General features: G+C 38.6%; 1 protein-coding gene across 4 annotated transcripts in view; it reads left to right on the top strand.

Annotated features, from left to right (window-relative positions):
- The window catches only part of NRP1 (neuropilin 1), a 215,660-nt gene that overhangs the window by 102,419 nt on the left and 90,786 nt on the right, over positions 1-22,455 (top strand). For all 4 annotated transcript variants that reach the window (XM_037039876.1, XM_037039879.1, XM_037039878.1 and 1 more), the window contains one exon: positions 21,586-21,741. In XM_037039876.1, coding sequence (XP_036895771.1) covers positions 21,586-21,741 — 156 coding nt within the window. The remainder of the gene's footprint in view (positions 1-21,585; positions 21,742-22,455) is intronic.

The following is a 22,455-nucleotide window of genomic DNA, read 5'->3' as shown; positions in this document are numbered from 1 at the left end:
TTTAAATTCTACTGATAATCATATAAGGTGGCACATAGTAAAAAAAAGTAATTAATTAAAGAGTTTCTTTGCTTAGATCAAGTAATTGTTTAGGCTGGCTTCCCTGTGAGTCTTACTTCAGGATTTCATGCAGAAGCTTCACTAGCAGGCGGACTTCCTGTGGTTCCTTTGTGCAGGTGCTCCAGGCAGTGCAGCCCAGCCCCAAGCATGGAGATGAGGGTAGGCCCAATCCATTCATTTTATATGTCTGTCCAGTCTTTGAAGGAAATATCTACAAGGCTTGGGTGGCCATACCTTCAAGTCCTCTTGACATCCACTTTTTTTCTTTCTTTAAGAAGGCAAAAGCCATGTTTAATTCTGAGCATTTTATAGGCCATAAGTAATGCATAAAGGTGAGGGAGGAAGAAGTCCCAGGTATCCAGCTGTACGGAGGAAGACCTCACAGTCATCTTCTACCTCAAAGACCAGGTATGTTTATATAGGACTAAAGCCAATAAAGCTCACCTCAAAGAATGAGAAAGACCAAGATCTAGATCCAGGGAGAGGCACAGGCTAATGGTTACAGAGCTCCAAGGAATTGGACAGAGACTTCAGCTTGAGGGTCTGGAAGTGAAATAGAAACTTTCCAGAGGTAAATACTCACGGTAGAGAAGACATTAGCAAATCTTATGAAATGCTGAAGAAAATGTGTTTGCTATTTCAAGAGGTACCCAGAACTCACACACAAAAAAGGGTTTTCTTAAGCTCCCAATCTTAAAAAATGAAGATATAACATGCAGAATTTTACTGGCCTAGTTTTTCAAACATTACTTTAAAACTCCAGACTAGTCATTGTGACTGTTGATCAGCAATATTCTATAGCACATATATTATATTATTTCTGTAGCCTTAACTTATGTTCCTAAATAATATTGCATTCATTTTTAAGGATGCTGCTATTTATTTAGAAAGTTCCAATACCAAGATGGAAAGAATTCATTATTTTAGCAACCATTTACCATGTAAAGAGAAATCAGCTAATGCAGTTGTTCATTTAACATAACTGTTCCTCTAAATCAACCACTAATATATAAATGAACTTATTTTATTGAGACAAATACAGAAAGCCTCTTACATGACCTCTCTCTGAACATTTTGTACCCTTAGAGGAGTAGGACAAAAAGGAAAGGGGGCAGAAATAGATAATCTGGGATTTGACTTTATATTTACTGAAATTCACTTTGCATTATCAACTTTCATAATACAACAGTATAGTTCCTTTAGTTTAAGAACTTTTCCATTCCCAGAAGAGTTTACATGAACATGTATTTAGAATATTCATGTGTTTCATATAAAATTCATCTCAATTAAAATCCTTTATCAAAAGTAATTTAAAAAGATAAAGAACCAGTTCATTCTATTTCTTTTAAAATGCTGGCAATTTTATTAAAACCATATAAAGGGCTATGCTCTCATCCTTAACTTTATATCTAAAAGTATAGTGACAGCATGTCACTATAGAATAGTATAGTATAGTATAGTATAGTATAGTATAGTATAGTATAGAATAGTACAATATAGTATAGTGTAGGGACTCTTACTGCTCTGAAAACTTTATGGCTCTGGTCACATGAAAGGAAAGCTTCTGACAGTGCTCTATGTTTTCTGTGAAGACTCTCCCCCCTTAAACCCACACATGCAACTGAGTGTGCCCTGTCACCAGGAAAACATTTCACTTCTTATCACTTCCAAAGCATGTGGCTGAAATAGACATGCCCACCATATGTTAAGAATGGTCCCAGTAGATAAACACAAATCATAGCATCCATTATGTCAGGGACTTTGGCCAGGGGAGGGATACACCACATTGTATCCAGTGTAACATGTGTGCTTGTTCTCCTGTGGTTTAAAGTAGTCTCATGTAGGTCCGTGAGGACCTACATTGTGCAACCCAAGCTGAAGTGCATGAAATGCATATAGCTAGATTTGTCTTCAGAACATGAAAAGAATTCACAGTTCTGTCTACTGACTGCATTTGGATAGCAAAGCAGCATGTCTTCAGATCACCTGCGCTGTCCGTTTCTTCCAGGAGAAGCCTGGAAGTCACTGATCCTTTGTAATATTTTTCCCTTCCTCACGTTCACTTTTCACCTTCATCCATACAGTTGCCATCATTCTAGCTTTTCTCCTACCATGGCCTGGCCTTTGTTCAGTCCAAAACTATGGAATATCAGTTGTAGTTACAGATGATTCTCTTAGAGAGTAACTTTGCAAATGCTTAATTTCAAGGCTTGCCCCACCTCCTTTATAAATGATCCTCAAAAAAGAATCAGTATATACTTCTTGGCTGACTGGCTAGCTTCCAACAGGGAAAACACTGTTGACCAAATATCAAATCTTGAAGTTCATTTTATCTGTTCTCAGCAATAATTGCTATCCCTTCAGACACTGTTTACACACCATTTCTGATGAACAGCTGTACCAAGGCAGCCTGTCTTTTCTCTCCTTTCTGTCTCTGAGACAGCACTCTTGATAACCTTAGGCAAGTGGCCAGCCTTAATCTCCACAATCCCATCAGCTCCTTGAAGAATTCTTAATGTCCAGTAGAGGAGTTTTTTGGACACCTGCACTTCCAGACTCTGCATTAGCACAGGAAACTCTCATTAACATCAGAGGCCCACCTAAATCACTGGGAAATACCTGAGAAATTGGTGTAAAAGGGTGCTGTCAGAGTTTATAGTCCAAGAGACTGATTTAGACCATCACCCCATCTGCAAATCTTCAGTTTCCAGAACTTCATCCTTATTTGTTTTTGAAACCAACCTTTAAGGAGAAGGAAAAATTAAAGACACAACTTACTACAAAACTAATAATAAACAAGTCATTTTCTTTGTGCTGGGATAGACAAATGCTGTTTGAGTACAAATGTGTGTTTATCTTGAGTCATTTTGGAATCTTTCCAATACTACAGATAAAATTTTATGAGTTGCATAGAACCACAGCTTTTGCAACAGAAACGTACCTTACCTGAGGTGCTTTTTAATATGTTCTTGGTCTTTTAGTTTTAAAAACTCTTCAAACTGCTGCTAGACTAAAAAGACTTGGGTCCACAGCTGAGGTCGCTCAGTGCAGGGCCAGCTCCAGTGCCTCTTACGGGGCTGCTTCTGACAGACCAGGAGACAAAGAAACAGAAAAGTCACAAAAGGACTGAAATCTGCAGTCATTCCCTAGCCACATAAAGCTATCATTCCAATAGAGAGCATGTGTTAATTAAGTAAACCCATGGAAACCTGTGGTTAGGTGGTGAAATTTTGATGTAACTTTTTCAGTACAGGAAGGTTTAGGGGAACAATCTAAGATACTAGATATGTAAACATCCTGAGGATGAACATCATCCTTGCAAATAATATTGCTTTAAAGTAAAAAAAAATGAGAATAGGTTTGAGTAGGTATTTGAGAGCATAATAGATATAAAGGAAGAAGTTAGTTAAGCCCTGCTACCCTTTGGGGTAACTTCTAGGAGAAGGGACACTTACTAAGTTAATAAGAGGTTACTTGAGAAATAAATGAAAAAGAACATTTCACATGGCATACACCTAGCCAATGAAGCTCATCATTTAGCTGAGTCTAGCTTTAAACAGTGAACTTTTCAAATGACTGGAAATTTTATGAGTAGTTATCATATTTGTGGTTATAAACAGCAAGATAAGAATAATTACATTCCTAATGTTAGTGTATGTTATTTGCCCAAACACTTTAACATTGAATTTTATGATGGGTATTTAGCTTTTGTTTGGAAGAAAGAAATTTCAGCTCTTTCCAGCAATACTGGACTGACCTAGCATTAAATTTAAATTCAACAAACATTGAGCATCTTCTAAGAATTATGGGCTACTATGTGGAACTAGATGAGTTTGAAGATGAAAAAAATTTTATCTCTCTTTCAAGGGAGTTATAATCTAGGAACAAAAGGAAAAACTACACACACACACACACACACACACACTCCAATTATCCAAATGACTAAGAAAAAAATATATTAGATTCACATTCTTATAATGAATGTGTGTACAAATGCATCATTATGATCATCATAAAAACTATAAGAGGAACCTAAATAAGCTAAGCATTGGTACTTTGTTGGAGAGAGGAGGAGACTGGGGCTTGGAATGGCTGATTTACTTGTGTAACATTGTCCAGGTCACCCTTTAATGTCAAAGCCTCAGAGTACTCCTGGGGCCTCTGCTTTTTTGCTACCACATGCTGCCCGCATTACCCCAATTTTCTCCCTGTAGTCCTAGAGTTCATTAGAAGTCAGAGAGTATTTTTATGCAGTTTGTACTGAAATTTATTGTTGACTTGACTTTTTCCCTCACTGAATAGAGTCCAGGGATCTGGTAATTTTCTCTTTCTTTCACCCAAGTATCTAGCACTTTTTTGTTATAAATGAATAACTGCCAGTCACCAACTTCCCTCCACAATGCAATGGATATTAGAAAGAAAAATACCGCCATTACAAGCTCGTGTTCTGAACTCATTGCCCTCTCGTTATTAAAGGTTTGAGGAGAAAATGCTATGATTTCAACAGCAGTGTGAATCCCTGAAGAAAACATCACCCAGTTTTTACACCATTTCACTGAAATGTTTTATTTTAAATGTAGGTATAAACACAGGATAGGACCACAGAGTGTGGCATTAGGCTCTAGAGAGGACTCTGACTCAGGCAAATTGAGGTCTGGGGCTCATCCCTAGGAAAATGTGGATCCCTGAGGCAGTGAAAGCTCACATTCCAGTGAAATTTCCACAGCAGTGCGACGTAGTGCACAGTCATGAGTCAGGGTTTACATACCAGTAAGATTTCACTGTCCATCACTGATCAAGCACTTCCTGGCCTGGACATGAAGGACTCCACAAAGGCTGAAGTGTGGTAGGGGTGGGCGTGTGGAGGATACTTTTTTTGCTCTCAAAGTCAATTTTACCAAGAGATATTAGAAGAAAAGTATTCATCACATTTTGAAAGGTAGGCAGTTGGGGTTTTTTTTCCTGTGTCTTCTGCCTTTAGCTCATCAACCCTGGCCCCTTCCCCTGCAGAGTATTATCTTATCCTATGAGGTTTGTTTTGAATGATTCAAATGACCTCTTTTCCACAAAACCTTTTCCTCTGCTTCCCCAAATAATTGTTCTTTCTTCTAAATTCCAAAATGCCTCATCTGTTGGCATGGCGGCACTTTTTACTTTCAGTCTTATATTATCATTATTTCCTCATACTCTTACTTGCTTCCAGAGCTTGGCGTACGATAAATGAGTGTTGAATTTAATGGATTAAACATTTTTATCAAGACACTTATTGTCCTCCAGTTTAATTTCACACTCTCAGATGTACACATCTACAATGTGTGAAAAACAGCATTTGGGCTTTAAGACACATCTGTATGATCATGCACCCTAACTCACTCTATCACTTTACTGTTTGACCCAAAAATGTTTTTTAAAATAACAACAATAATAAATGCTTTATCAACATAACACAGTTCTACTGAAATTATGTGCAGCAATAATACATTTTGCTATTAAGTCTTAAAATTGTTTTAATCCAGACTATTTTTTATCCATTTTCCCATTACTGGACCCTCTTTGTTTTGGCAGAGGCAGAAGTCAGGAGCCAGCATTGATCTGTACACACACCCTGCTTGTTTTTATGTGATTTCTGGAATCATATCCCTGCAGTCAACTGGGACAGTGTCACTAGACCAGCCAGCTTGCACATGCCTGCATATCACACACAAGCCCTAGCTTTGAGGTCCTCTAATAGGAGAACTTTTCTAGCTTTCATAGGTATTGCACATGAACAAGTAGCAATGGAACCAAGAGTTGTGGCAGGACAGCCTGTGCCAGTATGTGCTGTTCACTCAGGAGAAGGCCTCTAAAGCTTTGCTGATAAAATCCATCTTACAAGAGCATATGCTAAGACTCTCCTAGGAGATATTTGATGAAATTCATAATATTTGAAGCTGTAACAATGTTTTTAAAGATGTAGTATACTTATTTTTTCTCTTAAGAAGTTCAAATTAATTTTAAGTTAAATTCTTAACCGAGTTTCTAGGGATTGCTTGGATTATTCTGAGTACTTGTTCTCTTTCCAAATCAAAGGACTAGGCTCAGGTTTAAATTTTTTTACTTATGTATCTCTTTTTTAATATTTATTTATGTATTTTAATTGTTGTTCAAGTACAATTGTCTTTTACTCCCATCTCAGCAAACCCCCACAGTGCTCCCCAAATACCTCCTATTTCCACCCCCCTTAGTTTTTGTCCATGTGATCTTTATACTACTTCCTGCAAATCCCTCCCCTTTACCTTTGAAATTCCCCTCCCTCTCCCCTCTGGTCACGATAAGCCTGTTCTCTATTTCAGTGTCTTTGGTTATATTTTGCTTGTTTTGTTGTTTAGGTTCCCATTATAGGTGAGATCATACGGCATTTGTCTTTCACCACCTGGCTTATTTCAACCAGAATAATGCTTTCCAGTTCCATCCATGCTATTGCAAAGGGTAGGAGCTCCTTCTTTCTTTCTGCTGCATAGAATTCCATTCTGTAAATGTACCACAGTTTTTTGATCCATTCATTTACTGATGGGCACCTAGGTTGCTTCCAGCACTTGGCTATTGTAAATTGTGCTGCTATGAACATTGGGGTGCATAAGTCCTTTTGGATTGGTGTTTCAGGGTTCTTAGGATATAATCCTAGCAGCGGAATTCCTGAGTCAAAAGGCAGATCCGTTTTTAGTTTTCTTAGAAAATTCCATACTGTTTTCCATAGTGGTTGTACCAGTCTACAATCCCACCAACAGTGAACTAGGATCCCCTTTTCTCCACAACCTCTCTGACACTTGTTTGTTGATTTGTTTATGATGCCCATTCTGACCAGTGTAAAGTGGTATCTCATTGTGGTTTTAATTTGCATCTCTCTGATAGCTAGTGATATTGAGCATCTTTTCATGTGTCACTGGGTCCTCTGTATGTCCTCCTTGGAGAAGTGTCTGTGAAAGTCCTTTGCCCATTTTTTAATTGGGTTGCTTGTCTTGGTAGAGTGGAGTCATGTAAGTTCTTTGTATATGTTGAAGACTGAACCCTTGTCTGAGGTATCATTGGCAAATATGTTTTCCCATACAGTTTATTCTCTTTTTATTTTAATACTGTTTTCTTTAGCTGTGCAGAAGCTTTTTATTTTGATGAGATCCCACTTGTTTATTCTTTCCTTTTTCTCCCTTCCCCTAGGGGACATATCAGTAAAGATGTTGCTGCATGAAATATCTGAGATTTTCCTGCCAGTGTTCTCCTCTAGGACTTTAATGGTGTCACTGCTTATACTTAAGTCTTTTATCCACCTTGAATTTATTTTGGTGTATGGTGTAAGTTGGTGCTTGAGTTTCATTTTTTTGCAAGTAGCTGTTCAGTTCTCCCAACACTATTTGTTGAAGAGGCTATTTTCCCCCATTTTATGTTGCTGCCACCTTTGTCCAATATTAATTCACCATAGAGACTTGAGTTTATTTCTGGGCTCTCTGTTCTGTTCCACTAGTCTATGTGCCCATTTTTTATGCCAGTACCAGGCTGTTTTGATTACAGTGGCCTTGTAATACAGTCTGGTATCAGGTATTCTGATCCCTCCTACTTTGTTCTTCTTTCTCAAAATTGCAGCTACTAATCGGGGACGTTTATGGTTCCATATAAAATTTTGAAGTGTTTTTTCTATGTCTGTGAAATATGTCATTGGTACTTTAATAGGTATTAAATTGAATCTGTACATTACTTTGGGTAGTACAGACATTTTGAATACTGTTAATTCTTCCAATCCATGAACACGGTATGTTTTCCATTTGTTTGTGTCTTCCTTGATACTTTTCTTCAGGGTTGTGTAATATTCTGCCTACAGGTCTTTTACCTCCTTGGTTAGGTTTATTCCTAGGTATTTTATTTTTATTTTTGCTATATCCAATGGGAAATTTTTTTGATTTTTGTTTTTATTGTTTCATTGTTGGTATACAAAAACTCCTTTGATTTCTTTTTTAATATCTTATTTATTTATTTTAGAGAGATGGAGAAGGCAGGGAGAAAGAGAGGGAGTGAAACATCATTGTATGACTGCCTTAGTATACCCCATACATGCCTGGCCTGCAACCCAGGCACGTATCCTGACTGGGAAACAAACCTGTGATGCTTTGGTTCACAGGCCTGCACTCAATCCACTGAGCTACAACAGCCAGGGCCTGATTTCTGATTATTGACTTTGTATCCTGCTGTTTTGCCAAATTCATTTATTAGGTCAAGCAGTTTCTCAGTGGAGTCTATAAGATTTTCCAGGTACACCATCATGTCATCTGCAAACAGTGACAGTTTTGTCTCCTCCTTTCTGATTTGGATGCCTTTTATTCCTTTTCTTGTCTGATCGCTGTGGCTAAAACATCCAATACTATATTCAATAGAAGTGGTGAAAGTGGACAACCTTGTCTTGCTCCTGATCTTAGTGGAAAAGCTTTTAGTTTTTGCCCATTGAGTATGATGTTTGCCCATTGAGTATGCTGTAGGTCTCTCATATATGGCCTTTATTATATTGAGGAATGCTCCCTGTATTCCCACTTTGCTGAGTGTTTTTGTCATAAATGGGTGCTGTACCTTGTCAAATGCTTTAACCGCATCTATTGATATGATCATGTGATTTTTGTCTTTGCTTTGTTTATGTGATGTATTACACATACTGATTTGCGAATATTGAACCATCCTTGCATCCCTGGGATGAATCCCACTTGGTCATGGTGTATTATCTTTTTAACGTATTGTTGGATGCCATTTGCCAACATATTGTTGAGGATTTTAGTGTCTATGTTCATCAGTGACATTGGCCTGAAGTTTTCTTTCTTTGTTGTATCTTTATCTGGTTTTGGGATTAGGATGATGCTGGATTCATAAAGAGAGTTTGGGAGTCTTACATTATTTTGTATTTTTTGGAATAGTCTGTGGAGGATAGAGGTTAGCTCTTTTTTAATGCTTTGTAGAATTCTCCCGTGAAACCACCTGGTCCAGGGCTTTTGTGTGATGGGAGTTTTTTGATTACTTCTTCAATTTCATCTGCTGTTTTTAGTCTGTTCAGGCATTCTGCTTCTTCTTCATTGAGTTTTGGAAGATTATATTTTTCTAGAAATTTGTCCATTTCACCTAGGTTTTCAAATGTCTTGGCATACAGATCTCCATAGTAATTTCTTACAATGCTTTGTATTTCTGTGGTGTTAGTTGTAATTTCTACTCTTTCAGTTCTGATTGTGTTTATTTTGGTCCTCTCTTATTTTTTCTTGATGAGCCTGCTGAAAACCTTGTTGCTTTTCTTTATCTTTTCAAAGAACCAGCTCCTGGATTCATTGATCCTTACAATGGTGCTGTTAGTCTCTATGTCATTTAATTCTGCTCTGATCTTGATTATTTCCTTCCTCCTAATGCTCTGGGCTGTCTTTGTCATTGTCCTTCAAGTTCTTGTAGGTGTAGGGTTAGGTTGTTTGTTTGAAATGTTTCTATCTTCTTTAAGTAAGCTTGTATTGCTATGAACTTCCCTCTCAGGACTGCCTTCACTGTGGTCCATAAATTTTGAGTTGTCATGAGTTAATTTTTGTTTGTTTCCAGAAACTTATTTTCTTCCCCAATTTAATTCTTGACCCATTCATTGTTTAATAGCATGCTATTCAATCTCCATGATTTTGAGGGTTTTAGGGTTTTTCCCTTGGGGAAAAAATATTAGTTTTTTCTAATAGTCAGTTTCTAGTTTCAGTCCCTTGTGCTCAGAGAAAATGCTTGATATGCTTTCAATTTTGTTGAGTTTGTTGGGGCTTGTTATGTGTCCTATCATGTGGTCTATCTTTGAAAATGTTTTATACACATTTGAAAATAATGTGTATTTTTCTTCTTTGGGATGAAGGACTCTATATATATCAGTTAATTCCATTTCATCTAGGGCATTGTCCAATGCCACAATACCTTCATTGATATTTTGTTTGGAAGATCTGTCCATTTTTGACAGTGAGGTGTTAAAATCCCCTACTATAATTGTGTTGCTGTCAATATCTTTCTTGAAGTCCTCTAAGATTTTCTTTATATATTTTTTACTCCTACACTTGGTGCATATATATTTACAATGTTTGTGTCTTCTTGGTGTATTCTTTTCTTGAGTATTATGAAGTGACCTTCTAGGTCTCTCTTTATGGCCCTTGTTTTGAAGTCTATTTTGTCTGATATGAGTGTTGCTACCCTGGCTTTCCTGTCTGTTTGCTTGGAAAATTTATTTCCAGCCCTTCACTTTTCATCTGTGTAGGTCTTTCATCCTGAGGTGGGTCTCTTGTAGGCAGTGTATGTGTGAAGACATAGAATACCTGAATGGATAACAATGCATGACCCACAGGTCATGCATTGTTATCCATTCAGGTATTCTATGTCTTTTGATTGGAGCATTTAATCCATTTATGTTTAAGGTTATTATTCATAGGCACTTATTCATTGCTATTTATATACCTGTGTTCCTTTCTGTCTCTCTCTTTTTCTTCCTTTCCTTAAAGCAGTCCTTTTAGCATCTCTTGCAGAGCTGGTTTGGTGGAGGCATATTCTTTTAGGCTTGTTTTGTCTTGGAAGCTCTTTATTTGGCCTTCTATCTTGATTTAGAGCCTTGCCGGATAAAGAAGCCTTGGATGTAGGCCTCTGGTTCTCATTACTTGGCATATTTCTTGCCATTCTCTTCTTGCTTGGAGCATTTCCATTGAGAAGTAAGAAGCTAATCTTTTTGGGGCTCCCTTATATGTTACTTCCTTTTTCTCCCTTGCTGCCTTTAAGATTCTCTCTTTGTCTTGGAATTTTGCCATTTTAATTATGATATGTCTTTACTTGGGCCTCCTTGGGTTCCTCTTGATTGGGTCTCTCTGTGTTTCCTGGATTTGTGTTACTTTTTCTCTCATCAAATTAGGGAAGTTTTCCATCATTACTTTTCAAATAGCTTCTCTATCTCTTGCTCTTCTTCTTCTCCTTCTGGCATCCCTATTATTTGTATCTTATTATGTTTCATGTTGTCTTGCATTTCTTTGAACCCCTCTTCATTTTTTCTGAGCCTCTTTTCCTTTTCTTGCTCTTTCTGGGTGTTTTTTTTTCTACTTTGTCCTCCAACTCGCTGATCCGATCTTCTGCTTCATCGATCCTGCTTTTGATTCCTTCCACTGTGTCTTCAGTTCAGAAACTGTATTCTTCATTTCTTCTTGGCCCTTGTTGATCATTTCTATTTCCTTTTTCATGTTGCTATAGTTTTCAGCTAGTTCATTGTAATTCCTCTGTAGTTTCTGGTAGCTCATTGTGAGCTCCTTGAACTTGCTGATGACCAATGCTTTGAGTGCAGTATCTGATATCTGACTTGCCTCTATTTCATTTAGCATTCTTTCTGAGGCTTCCTCCTTTCCTTTCATTTGGGGGTTGTTTCTTTGTCTTCCCATTGTTTGTGAGACTCTTCTAGTTAGCTTCAGCTTCTGAAATTGATTTGTTCTGTCTTTCTGGGTTTATAATGTGCACGTCTGTGGTATAATGCCTGTGAGATTCAGTGCTGCAGTTTCCTTGATCTCCCAAGCTCACTTGTCTTGGGCTGTTCTTTAACTTGGCTTTGTGTTTGCCTTTAGGTTTCTGTTGTTTTGGGGTCTTTCTTTTGTGGGTCCTTCCCACAAGCTGGTTAACTGATGGTCACTCTGTCCACCACCTCTTGTATTTTGTTGTGCTGGTGAGGGCAGGTTGTGTTGAAGTTTGTTCTTCAATATGTAAAGGTTTTGAGGATTCTCTTTTCCTCTTGTTCAGTTGTTTGTACTGGGTAGTTTCTCCACTATTTAGTTGTATTTCCTAGGTCTTGGATTGAGGTTTGTGTGGTTTCCACTCCACCCTTCACCTTCTTCTGTTGTTATCTGTTGGTGGTTCCTTTGTTGTTTGGTTTCCTCTTCCAGCAGGTATCCTGGTGTTCACTGCTTCCACCCACTCTCTTTTTTGTGATCAGCTGGAGGGGAAGGCAAAATGGTTTATGACAGCAGGAGAGTGTTCTATGATAGTTACAGTAGCAGCCGGTACAGAAGAGATAGGAGATCTTTAGGCTATGTATAGTGTTAACCATGATCTTCAACCCAACTAGCCACTTTTAAGAAAGGATGGACAGAAGATTAGACTCTTGTTTAAAAGGGAGGGCTTGTGAGTGGGATCTAGAAAGCAGTGAGGTTGTGGGAGGTCAGATTCTGAGGTCAAGTGAGAGTAAAGGATAGTAAATAGGTGTAGTGTGTAAGAGAATAGAGTTAACCACTAGAGTAATAGAGTTCAGGAAATTGTGAAGTGGGCTAAGATCTGGATGGGGGGGGTGATGTGAAGTATTTACAATTGTATGGGACAGCTATTATTTATGATAATATTAGAGCAACAATCACATGACAGAATCTATGTGATCTGGATAACATGAATAGGGGTTACCAAGTAGTGTGCTAAAGGAACACTAATGATGTGAAGGACAGTAAATTAGCAATACACTGTGGAAGAGAGAACACAGGAAACCTGTCAAATGATATAATGAGCCAAGCTTAGAAGACTATACAGAAAGAAGAGGTGTATAAAATACTATGAAAATAAAAGATGTAAGAATAATGAAAAAATAATACAAATATACAGTAATTTGTAGTTTCGCTGCAATAGCAAAGTAAAATTTGTCTCACTGTCTCAACTGTTAAGATGTCCTCTCTTTGGGTCCAACTCTGGTCCTTTCACAGTTCCAAGTTTTTTTTGTCACACATGTGAGTATTAAAAAAAGGCAGGAGAAGTAAGGAAGAAGAGATAAAATTGGAAAGAAAGGAAGCAGGAATAAAACAAGAGAGAAAGAAAGAAAGAAAGAAAGAAAGAAAGAAAGAAAGAAAGAAAGAAAGAAAGAAAAAAGGCATTGAAAAATAAACAGTAATAAAAAATTTAAAAAATAAAAGATATAAAAGAAAAAAACTACCTCTTGTTGGTTCAAAGTAGCCAGGCCAGTGTTTCTGGTCTTGCTGGCTGCAGCAGGCTGAGGGGCGGATGGTGTGGCCTTTTTTGTGTACTCAGCCAGTCTCGCAAGCACTCTCCCAATACCTTGTCTGGTGCCTCTTTTCAGCGCCCCATGTGGGAGATCCAGGTCTTCTTTACAGCCGTGGGCTGGGGTGCAGATGGGTGTGCACTAGCCAGGCTGCCTGGGTCCTCAGGGCTTCAGCGTGATCCCTTATCAGTGCTATAGGGTAACATAGGGACCTCCTCACAACCTCGGGATTGCTGCCCAACTTAGTGGGGGGTAGGCCGAGTGGCTTTCACAGGAGAATCCCCCAAACAGTTTTACTTTTTGAGAAATTCCTCCCACTGAAGCCTGCCCCTCCCAATTCTCCAGCCAGTACATCCCAATTCTCCAGCCAAACCAGTGACCATCGGGGTCAGCACTCATCACTGCGGGGCTCTCAATTCTCCCAAGCCGGGCACCACAGACTCTGAGGGTGATCACGGCCCTTGTGTGTTTGCCTCTTTGTCCCTATCCCCCTCTCTGCAGCTTCAAGCAACAAGGTCTCTCCTGGTGCTTCTCAAACCCTGCTTGGCCAGGGAGGGAGAGAGCAGTTGACCTGGTTCTCTCCCAAGGATTCTGTGGCAATCCCGTGGCTCCCAAAGAATCTGTGGTAGCCTCGGCGCACAGTGCCCAGCACCGGGCACCAGGCTCCCACGTGCCCAGCCGGGGGCTACAGCGGCATCTCCATGCTGGTCCCTGAGACCTTATTGTCCCGCAGCAGTCTTCTTACCTTCTGATTTTTCAGAGTCCGCTACAATTTCTCGTCTCTTATTTTTGTATATGCTGGGGTACTGTTGACTGTTTGTCCCTTTGTAGATTGGCCAGGTTTTTCTCCTGTGTGTAAGGGGAAGTGGAATCTTCTCCCTCCTACTCCATTGCCATCTTCCCCTAAGTCACTATTTTTTTTTCAAAAAGCTCAGGTTTTAAATTTAATGCAACTTACAAATAGGAATTTTAAAAATGTTAATTAAAAGTATTAAGTCTTTTACTGCCCAGAAATAGCTCCTGCATATTTTAGTTGGAAGAGGGGACCGTGTAAATGTCATCTTTTTCAACAGAGCTATTAAATGGTTCTGAGGTGCCCATCTGCGTGTTAATATGGTATTGAAGCAAAAGACTTCATTTTAAAGAAGAAATGAGTTCACACTGTGGTGTATATCTTAAAAATGTAAAACAATCTCTTGTAAAGCACAGACATTTAATCAGTTTTTTTCCTTAATTCTGCACGGTACTTTTAAATCACCTTAGATGCTGATTACCAGTATCCCAGAGTCTGTAGGAATCCCAATACTATTTCATTTTCTCCTCCTTTTTCATCAGAATGTAATGTGTCTTGATTTCTAGATTTTACAAGTTTCTTACAAGAGGGGAATTGAAATCGAATATTTATCTAATTTTTCTGAACATAATTGTATCTGATCTAGAAAATATGGAAGGAAAAAATCCTCAAATTTTGCACAAAATACGTGAAGATGCTCTGCTAATATTTGTCTTAAATATGTTTTGTAAATTGAGATGAGCATTTTCAGGGGTGCCGGAGTCTCACATACAGCTCACAAGCCTAGTGCTGTATCCATCACACAGAGGACATGGGAGACCAGAGGTGGTGTGTCCGTCCATAGCAGCATTCTCCTTCACATTTAATCTGTGTGGTTTCCAAATTGGAGTGATTTGAATAGCTTGGATTCTGGAAGTATCTCCAGCTGAAATGTTTGCAGTATTAACTTGCTATATGGAGTCCCTTTTGTTTCTTTCTGCCAATGCTGCTTGCCAATTTTAACAACTATAGCAGATTTTACTATTCAAACAGAACCAGATGGAACTTCATTTCAAAGAACATATCAAAATTAAATATTTCTTTTTTAATTAGTTGCTTCTAATTTATGCAAAAAGAGTTAACATGAGAGTGAGATAATGTGCCATGCACCCAGACACAGCGAAGCCCATGCAAACATTGTCTTCTTTTATCAGCCTAAAAGATGAAGGTCAGCCCTTGTTTGAGAACTTCATTTTTTTTGCCCCTCTCCTTGTCATTCTTCTGCTGTCAGCACTGTGGCAGTTGGGGAAGCAAGCCTTTCTTTCCACTGCATCTGTTCCAGCCTTAACCACAGTTATTCTAGCTGGTGGGCTCCTGTATTCTGACAGGAAAATTCATCTGTTCATTCACTCGGGACTGCTGTACTATCAGGATAGGCTTTGTTGCAATCAGAATTTTTTTGCCCCCAGGAAAATGCTTTCCTGTCATTTAATTATGGAAAGAATGGTTAAGTCATGCAACTAAAACTAGAAAAGGAAATTGGTGAGGTTCTTCTTGAATTGGATTTTTCTTGTACTTGAGTATTTTAATTATTTATCAACATCGTAAATGTCTCTTATCTTTTGCTAGAAATGTTTCATCATTTCTGTCTTGTTTTTCTACAGCACAACTGAAGCATTTGCAAAGTTTTGCTTTGTGATAGCCAGTGTACATTTTAAACTAATACTCAAGATTTCTTCTTCTTTATAATTTTATAAAAATATTTAACTTCCAAAAAGAATAACTATAAAATTTAATTATTGATTATTTAAAAATTCTAAATTATCTTTTGATAATTCCTGCATTTACAGTATGAATTGGGGAACAGCAGGAGTTGTAAAGACTCATGCATGGGCCACAAATCTGGTCTGGGGGGAATCCTGGTGAGTTATGTGGCTCTGAGTGAGGTGCACACATCACTTTCTTATTCAGTTGCTTGTCCATAAAACTTCCCTTGTATGATTGTTATGAGAATTGAAAGAAATAGTGTATGTAAATCTAGCCATTAATGAAATGCCTGACACAGAGGTGTTGCTTCATGAATTTCTTATTAATAAGAATAGTTACCTTTAGCTATCAGTATTTTTTCTATGTAGTACTATTATATAGTGAAAAAATACATGAAGAGGTAATTATGTCACTGAATATAAAGTGGTTATATTTTTATTGATAAATAGCTCAAGGCTGAGGCTAACACAAAGTAATATTGAATATAAACTGTAATTGAAAGATAAAATTGAAAAACAAAGTCCAAGATCTAAGTAAGTTAAGCAACATAATGATCAGGTGGTGTGAATTCAGCTGATCCTGGGACAGCATTGGTTTAAATGTGTATGCTGGTCAGAAAACATGTGTTATCTAAGGAAATGGGACAATTGCTCAAAAAATATTTTCTTTAGCTTGTGGAGACTAGTGATAAATTTAACAGCCCTTTGAGTTATCAGAGACACTCTAAAAAAATCTGACACACTCCCCCTACCAAAATTTTTTTTCCTGTTTTTAATCAGATCTCAGTTCTTTGTCCTTTATTTTTTGAGGCTTTTGTATTAACCTGCCTGAAGAACATCAAAAGCTGGTAACCACTCCCTTGTCAGTCTAGCTCAATGGGCAGTATTTTTTAGCAACGCAGATATTAATTTTATAAATGAGACTTTCTACAGTATGACAGTACCAATAGCTGTTTATGTATTATTATAGAAAGCAACAATATTCATATCTTGGCTCAGAGGCTGCATGCTAGTGCCTAAACAACAGTGTGCAAAGGTTTGCTATGTGATTTGCTGCACAATGCTAAAAAGAAGGCTTTGTCCTCAAGTGGTTTCCAATAAAATGCGTGCCTCTCCTGGCTTCTCTTTATCTGGGAAATGTGTTTCCTGTCTTTACTAAGGCAATGTCATGGTCTTACAAGCACATGTGAATTCTACCCATAGACATCTCACAATAATGCGTGAGTCAAGAGCACAATTATAACGCACACCGTGGGTTTCTTCACCCAAAGAAGCTGCTGGGACACCCTCTCCTGCTCCCTAGAATTAGGTGAAGACAGCTATTTTCTTCTAATGGTGTGCCTTCCTCCCCAAATAAAGCTTGGTCTTTTCCCTTCTGTATCTGACGTCTAGCAATATCTTCTTTTTGTGAGTGGAGCACAGTGAAAGTAAGATGTGGGTAGACATTCTACTGGCAGTATTGAAATTTTATATTGGAAACAGGATGTCATATTAGGTCACTTCTACTGTTGGTGCTACATAATCTAACTCAAAGAGTGGCCACTAGAATTCAAAGGGAGTTTGATTAACTTCTGTAAAACAATTAACATACCATCAGATAAGTACCAGATGTTTGTCGGGCACAGGGAGTGAAACATTCAACAATTTTAATGAGTGAATCTGATGTACATATCTGTGTACACTCACTCCCATCATCACATTCCCTCACCATTACTCAATTTTTTAATTTTTAAAAGATTTTTATTTATTTCTTTTTAGAGAGAGAGGAAGGGAAGGAGGGGAGAGAAATATCAATGCATGGTTGCCTGTCATGCACCCCCTACTGGGGACCTAGTCTGCAACCCAGGCATGTGCCCTGACTGAGAATTAAACCCACGACCCTTTGATTTCCAGGCCAGTGCTCAATTCACTGAGCCACACCAGCCAGGGCCCTCACCATTACTCTTAATAGTGAACAGAAGTACAGCCAACTCAGATGTAAAATCACATCCATCTCCTAATTAAAAATAAAGCAGCTGTGAAGTAATGATATTTTTTCAAAATACGAAAATACTGATTGGACCGACCATAACTGATTGGATTTAAGGAAAGAAGCTTATTTAACCATGGTTTTTGTGTGTCTAAAATTTTATGGAAAGGCAGTATCATTAGGACAGTGAACCCTCAAACACAGAGGAGGGCATTGTATACAACTGCTCCATTGTCTCTTTGTCTTTCCAGCTGCCTGTCCTGAGTCATCAATCTTGTCTATTAGAATGTGAGATTGTTGAGAGCTCATCATAATTCAAAAAGCTAAACCACCAAGAGGATGGTCATGGCTGATCTTGAATAGTTTTCATGACTAATTATTTTGGTTTTAAAATTACCAGAGTTCAATAAATTTTAGACAAAAACACATTTCTTTTTTTTTAAGATTTTATTTATTTATTTTTTTAAAGATTTTATTTTTATTTATTTATCTTTTATTTTCTTTATTTATCTTATATTTATTTATCTTTATCTCAATCAATGTATGGTTGCCTTTTGTGCATCCCCTGCTGGGAGTTGGCCTGCAGAGAACCTGCCTGCAACCCAGGCATGTGCCCTGACTGGGAATTGAGCCACGATCCTCTGGTTCTCAGGCCCACGCTCGATCCACTGAGCTACACCAGCCAGGGCCAAAAACACATTTCTTGATGAATGTCTACAGAGGTGAGAGAAACATGGTAGGTTGTTTAGTGTCTGCCAATTAATTCATTCATTTCCTTCTCCTTGCCCTGCACCTCTTGCTCTTCCATCTCCCTGGAACATTTTTTCCCTCTGTGCCCACTTGCAAGCTCCCACTATGTATCCGTCGTATAATAGACACCAAAGTCAGCTGTGAAATATCTCTAATCCCCCTAGCTCCAGTCTCTGGGAAAGGGCTTATTCCTTCATCTGTGCTGCAGCAAATTGCCCTGTTCTGCAATCATGTGTTTTTGCTTCCCACACTCTTACTGCTCTTGATATCCCCAACACTTAATGCAGAACTTAGCAGATGAGCAGGATTAAGTGTCTACTGAATGAGTGTCTGTTGAGTTGAGTCATGCTGTTCACAGGTAGCACCCTGATTAAATGGATTACGCTACAACCGTATCACGGCAAACCATATAGCCATCAAAAGTCGTGATGTAAGAGGATATTGTGGCTTGGAAATATATTCATAAAAGTAAACAAGAGACAGTTTATCAGACCCAGAGGTAAAATGACCACATTTTCATAACACAGTATACATGTAATACTCACATACATTTAGCATAAGAAAACAAAGTCTGGACGGCTGTTGTCTATCAGTGGTTATTTCCTAATGATGGTCTTATGGAGATCTTATTTTCTTCTCTAACCTTTTCTGCATCTTATGAATTTTTCCATGGTCACCTACTACTTTTCTATATAGAAACACATATATTCCCTAAAAGAAATCATAAAAGTCTGGATGGCAGTAGAGCAGAAACACAACAGGATGGATACAGTGGTGGAGACATGAGCTGTGTACTTCATATTCTAGGGTGGCAAGTGACTTACTGTACTTACCAGACCAAAAAGAAAAAATGTCACTCATAGTAAAAAAAAGGAAATGGTTAAGTCAAGAGAACTTTACACATCCAGGCATGCAGGCAGTGAAGGCTTCTCTGGTGATAGGAATAAGAAGTATCTTAATAGGTCTGGGAGATAGATGCAGAAGGTGAGACTAAAAAGAGATGAGGATAATGTCATGATTAGCACAGAGGGCTTCACCTGTGAAAAAGATCTGCACACAGGCATGCAGTCCTGTCCCTCTGACACAAACACCCTCAGTATGAGCCATGGCGCCTCTGAGGCCAAGGGCTACGTGTCTCCTTCCAAACTTCAGGTACTGGAGGGTCTCAGTTAGGACATTCCCCATAGGTACCGAGGGAGAAAGGACTTAAAAGAACATCCCCAGCATCACCAATGAGAGTTCCCACAGTGCTGGCAAGACTGTCTTGTTAGCATTCTGGGAACCTTCTAATTTTAACTACAATGATCCCCAGCTCTAATCATTTTGTGAGGTTGTCATTCATCCATACTAAATCCAGTGGAAGTAGTGTTAGGAAGAAAAATTAAATGAAATGTCAAGTATCCCATTGTGGTAAATAAGAGAATGTGCAGAGTTTTATATAGCACAGCAGGAAACTTTATGCAATTACAAGGGAGGGTTGCTAATGCATTTCACTGTAGTTGAAAAAAAGAAAACATATTTCTTTTTTTTAAAAGATTTTATTTATTTATCTTTAGAGGGAAAAGGGAAGGAGAGAGGGAAAGAAACATCAATGTACTGTTGCCTCTCATGTGTCCCCCGTTGGGAACTGGCCTGCAATCCAGGCATATGCCCTGACTGGGAATCGAACTGCAAATCTCTGGTTCGCAGGCCCGCACTCAACCCACTGAGCTACACCACCCAGGGCAGAAAACATATTTCTTTTTATGAGTGATTCATGCATGTGCTTTGGAGGACTTCTTATCTGACTGAGACTTTGGGTGCTTCCTGTGTTGGCTACCTAAATTTCAGTCAATTGCTCCTTTTAATTCAGCTGTTTCTAGCACTTAGAATTCTCTAGGTAACAACCAGTTAACTTGTTTCCTACCTGGTAAGTAAATTTTATTCTAAAAACAAAATTTAAAAGGAGAGGGGATGGAATTTCAGGGGAAATAGGGGAGGGATTTAGAGGAACAAATATAAAGGATACATGGACAACAACTAAGAAGGGTGGAAATGGGAGGGAGGGGGGAGCACGGGGGTAGGATGGGATGGGAGTAATAGACAGAAAACTGTACTTGAAAAATAATTAAATAAATTTAAAAAATAAAATTTTAATTTTAAAAAAAGCAGGAATAGGACAGCCAGGAAATATAGTTATTTCAAATCAGTCTAAGTTAAATATACACTCTTGGGAATTTAATCATTTTCAGGCTGAAGAGTCATTTGTAAGTTTGACAGGAAGAGTTTATTTACATAGCTCTGCTCCATACTCCCTTGGATATCAAGATTTTAAGAGCCCTTCAGCTTGAAGGCGGATGTGGCACTGGGCATGACTCAGTGAATAGTGAGTAACACACTAAGTGTTCTGAGAGCATTTGAAGACAGTTGCAGAGTAACCATTAACTTTCTAATTGCAACATTAGGAAATCAGAGTTTTTGCAGCAACTTAAAATCACCTGATTATTTATCTTCAATGAGTTACTTTTAAGGTTGCCAGGTAACATACAGAATACCCAGTTAAATTTGTATTTCAAGTAAGCAATGACCCAGTTATGGTAGGTCCCCAAAATTGCATGGGACATACTTATACTAAAAATGTTTGTTGTTTATCTGAAATGCAAATTTATGAAGCAAAAATCCTCAGTTTGCACTCCTCCTCTCTTCTCCACTTCAGATTATGAATCTAGGGCCCATTTCCCAAACCACAATACTCATGTTGCTTTCAAAGTCAGTATTGTTTTAGTCTGCATTCTATTTGGAAAGAGGTGGGGTGCTGAACAGTGATGGGAATAGGACCATGTTCGACTTGAGTTCTAGTCCCAGCCTCTCCAGTATACAACATCTGAGTTTATCTTGTTTGTCTTGATTTTCTATCTGTAAAATGACATATATTGATGTGCTATTTGGAAAGCATTTTTAATCTATTAGAAAAACATAGTGACATGACATTGAACCCAGTTTCAAGCAATCGTGATCGCAGCAAGGAGAACCTTCTCCTCCTGGTAACTGCCAACCTAGGACAATTGCTGTCTTCTAACATCTGTGCCTTTTGTTAGAAGGAATGGGGTGGGGACTTAGGGGTGGTTAATGCCAGATAGAATTAATTGGAGTCTACTGATCCCATGTAAGTGGAAACTATACCACAAAGCCCACAGGAAATATGCTCCAGGTAAGGGCAATGAAGGGATGGACAGCTGACCACACAAGTACTGTCTTGCAGGTGGACTTAGGATTTCTGCGCTTTGTCACTGCTGTTGGGACCCAAGGGGCCATTTCAAAGGAAACCAAGAAGAAATACCACGTCAGCACTTACAGAATAGACATCAGCTCCAATGGGGAAGACTGGATCACCATCAAAGAAGGAAATAAGCCTGTTGTAAGTTTGGCTGCCACCCCTTCCACCAATTTAGTCTTTGAAATGGGTGATCAATTGTACTCATTTGTTTGGGAGTTTTCTGTCTGGCCTGTCTGGTTTATTTTTCAGTCATTTTAACATGAAAACTGCAATTAGAGGTTTAAATCTGGCCAAGGTGTCTCATATTCCCAGATCCAGAAGCCAAAACCAATTCAGTGTCAGTGTCAGACTTGAGAATTACTTCACACCTCTCATAGGGACAAGCAAGGACTGTGCACAGGACACTGTCCTCTTAGGTCCTCTTAGAGTCTTAGGAGTTGCCCCCCACCCCCACACACATTCTCTGTGTTGCTCCATTCTCTTTCATGAATTCATTCTTTCTTCCTCTCTGTAACACACTGATTTTAGAAAAGTCTTTTTGCATCTACCCTCTGTGGCTCACAAACTAATTTACCAGTGTGTTTGGCTACTTCTGTGGAATACATAGAACGAAGCCAGTCAGTCCATCATGTTCTCTTAGATCACGCCCACGCCAACTCCTCATTGCTTTAACCAAGGAGGCACACAACCATGCTCTGCTCCTAAGAGCTCTGCCCTAAATCACTTGGAAATTAGGTGTTTTTTCTCAGTCTGGCTGTGTTTTTGAAGTTATACTGGCTCTATTTAATAACCAAAAGATTTCTGAGAACTCGCACTCACTGTTTCCCCGAAATTAAAAGCTTACCCCAGAGGCTG

Source organism: Sturnira hondurensis, unplaced genomic scaffold (genome assembly GCF_014824575.4).
Source record: "Sturnira hondurensis isolate 20B ecotype Veracruz unplaced genomic scaffold, ASM1482457v3 Scaffold0025598, whole genome shotgun sequence".
NCBI lineage: Eukaryota > Metazoa > Chordata > Mammalia > Chiroptera > Phyllostomidae > Sturnira > Sturnira hondurensis.
Note: the sequence above shows the minus strand (reverse complement) of the source record. Positions and strands in the feature narration are given on the sequence as shown.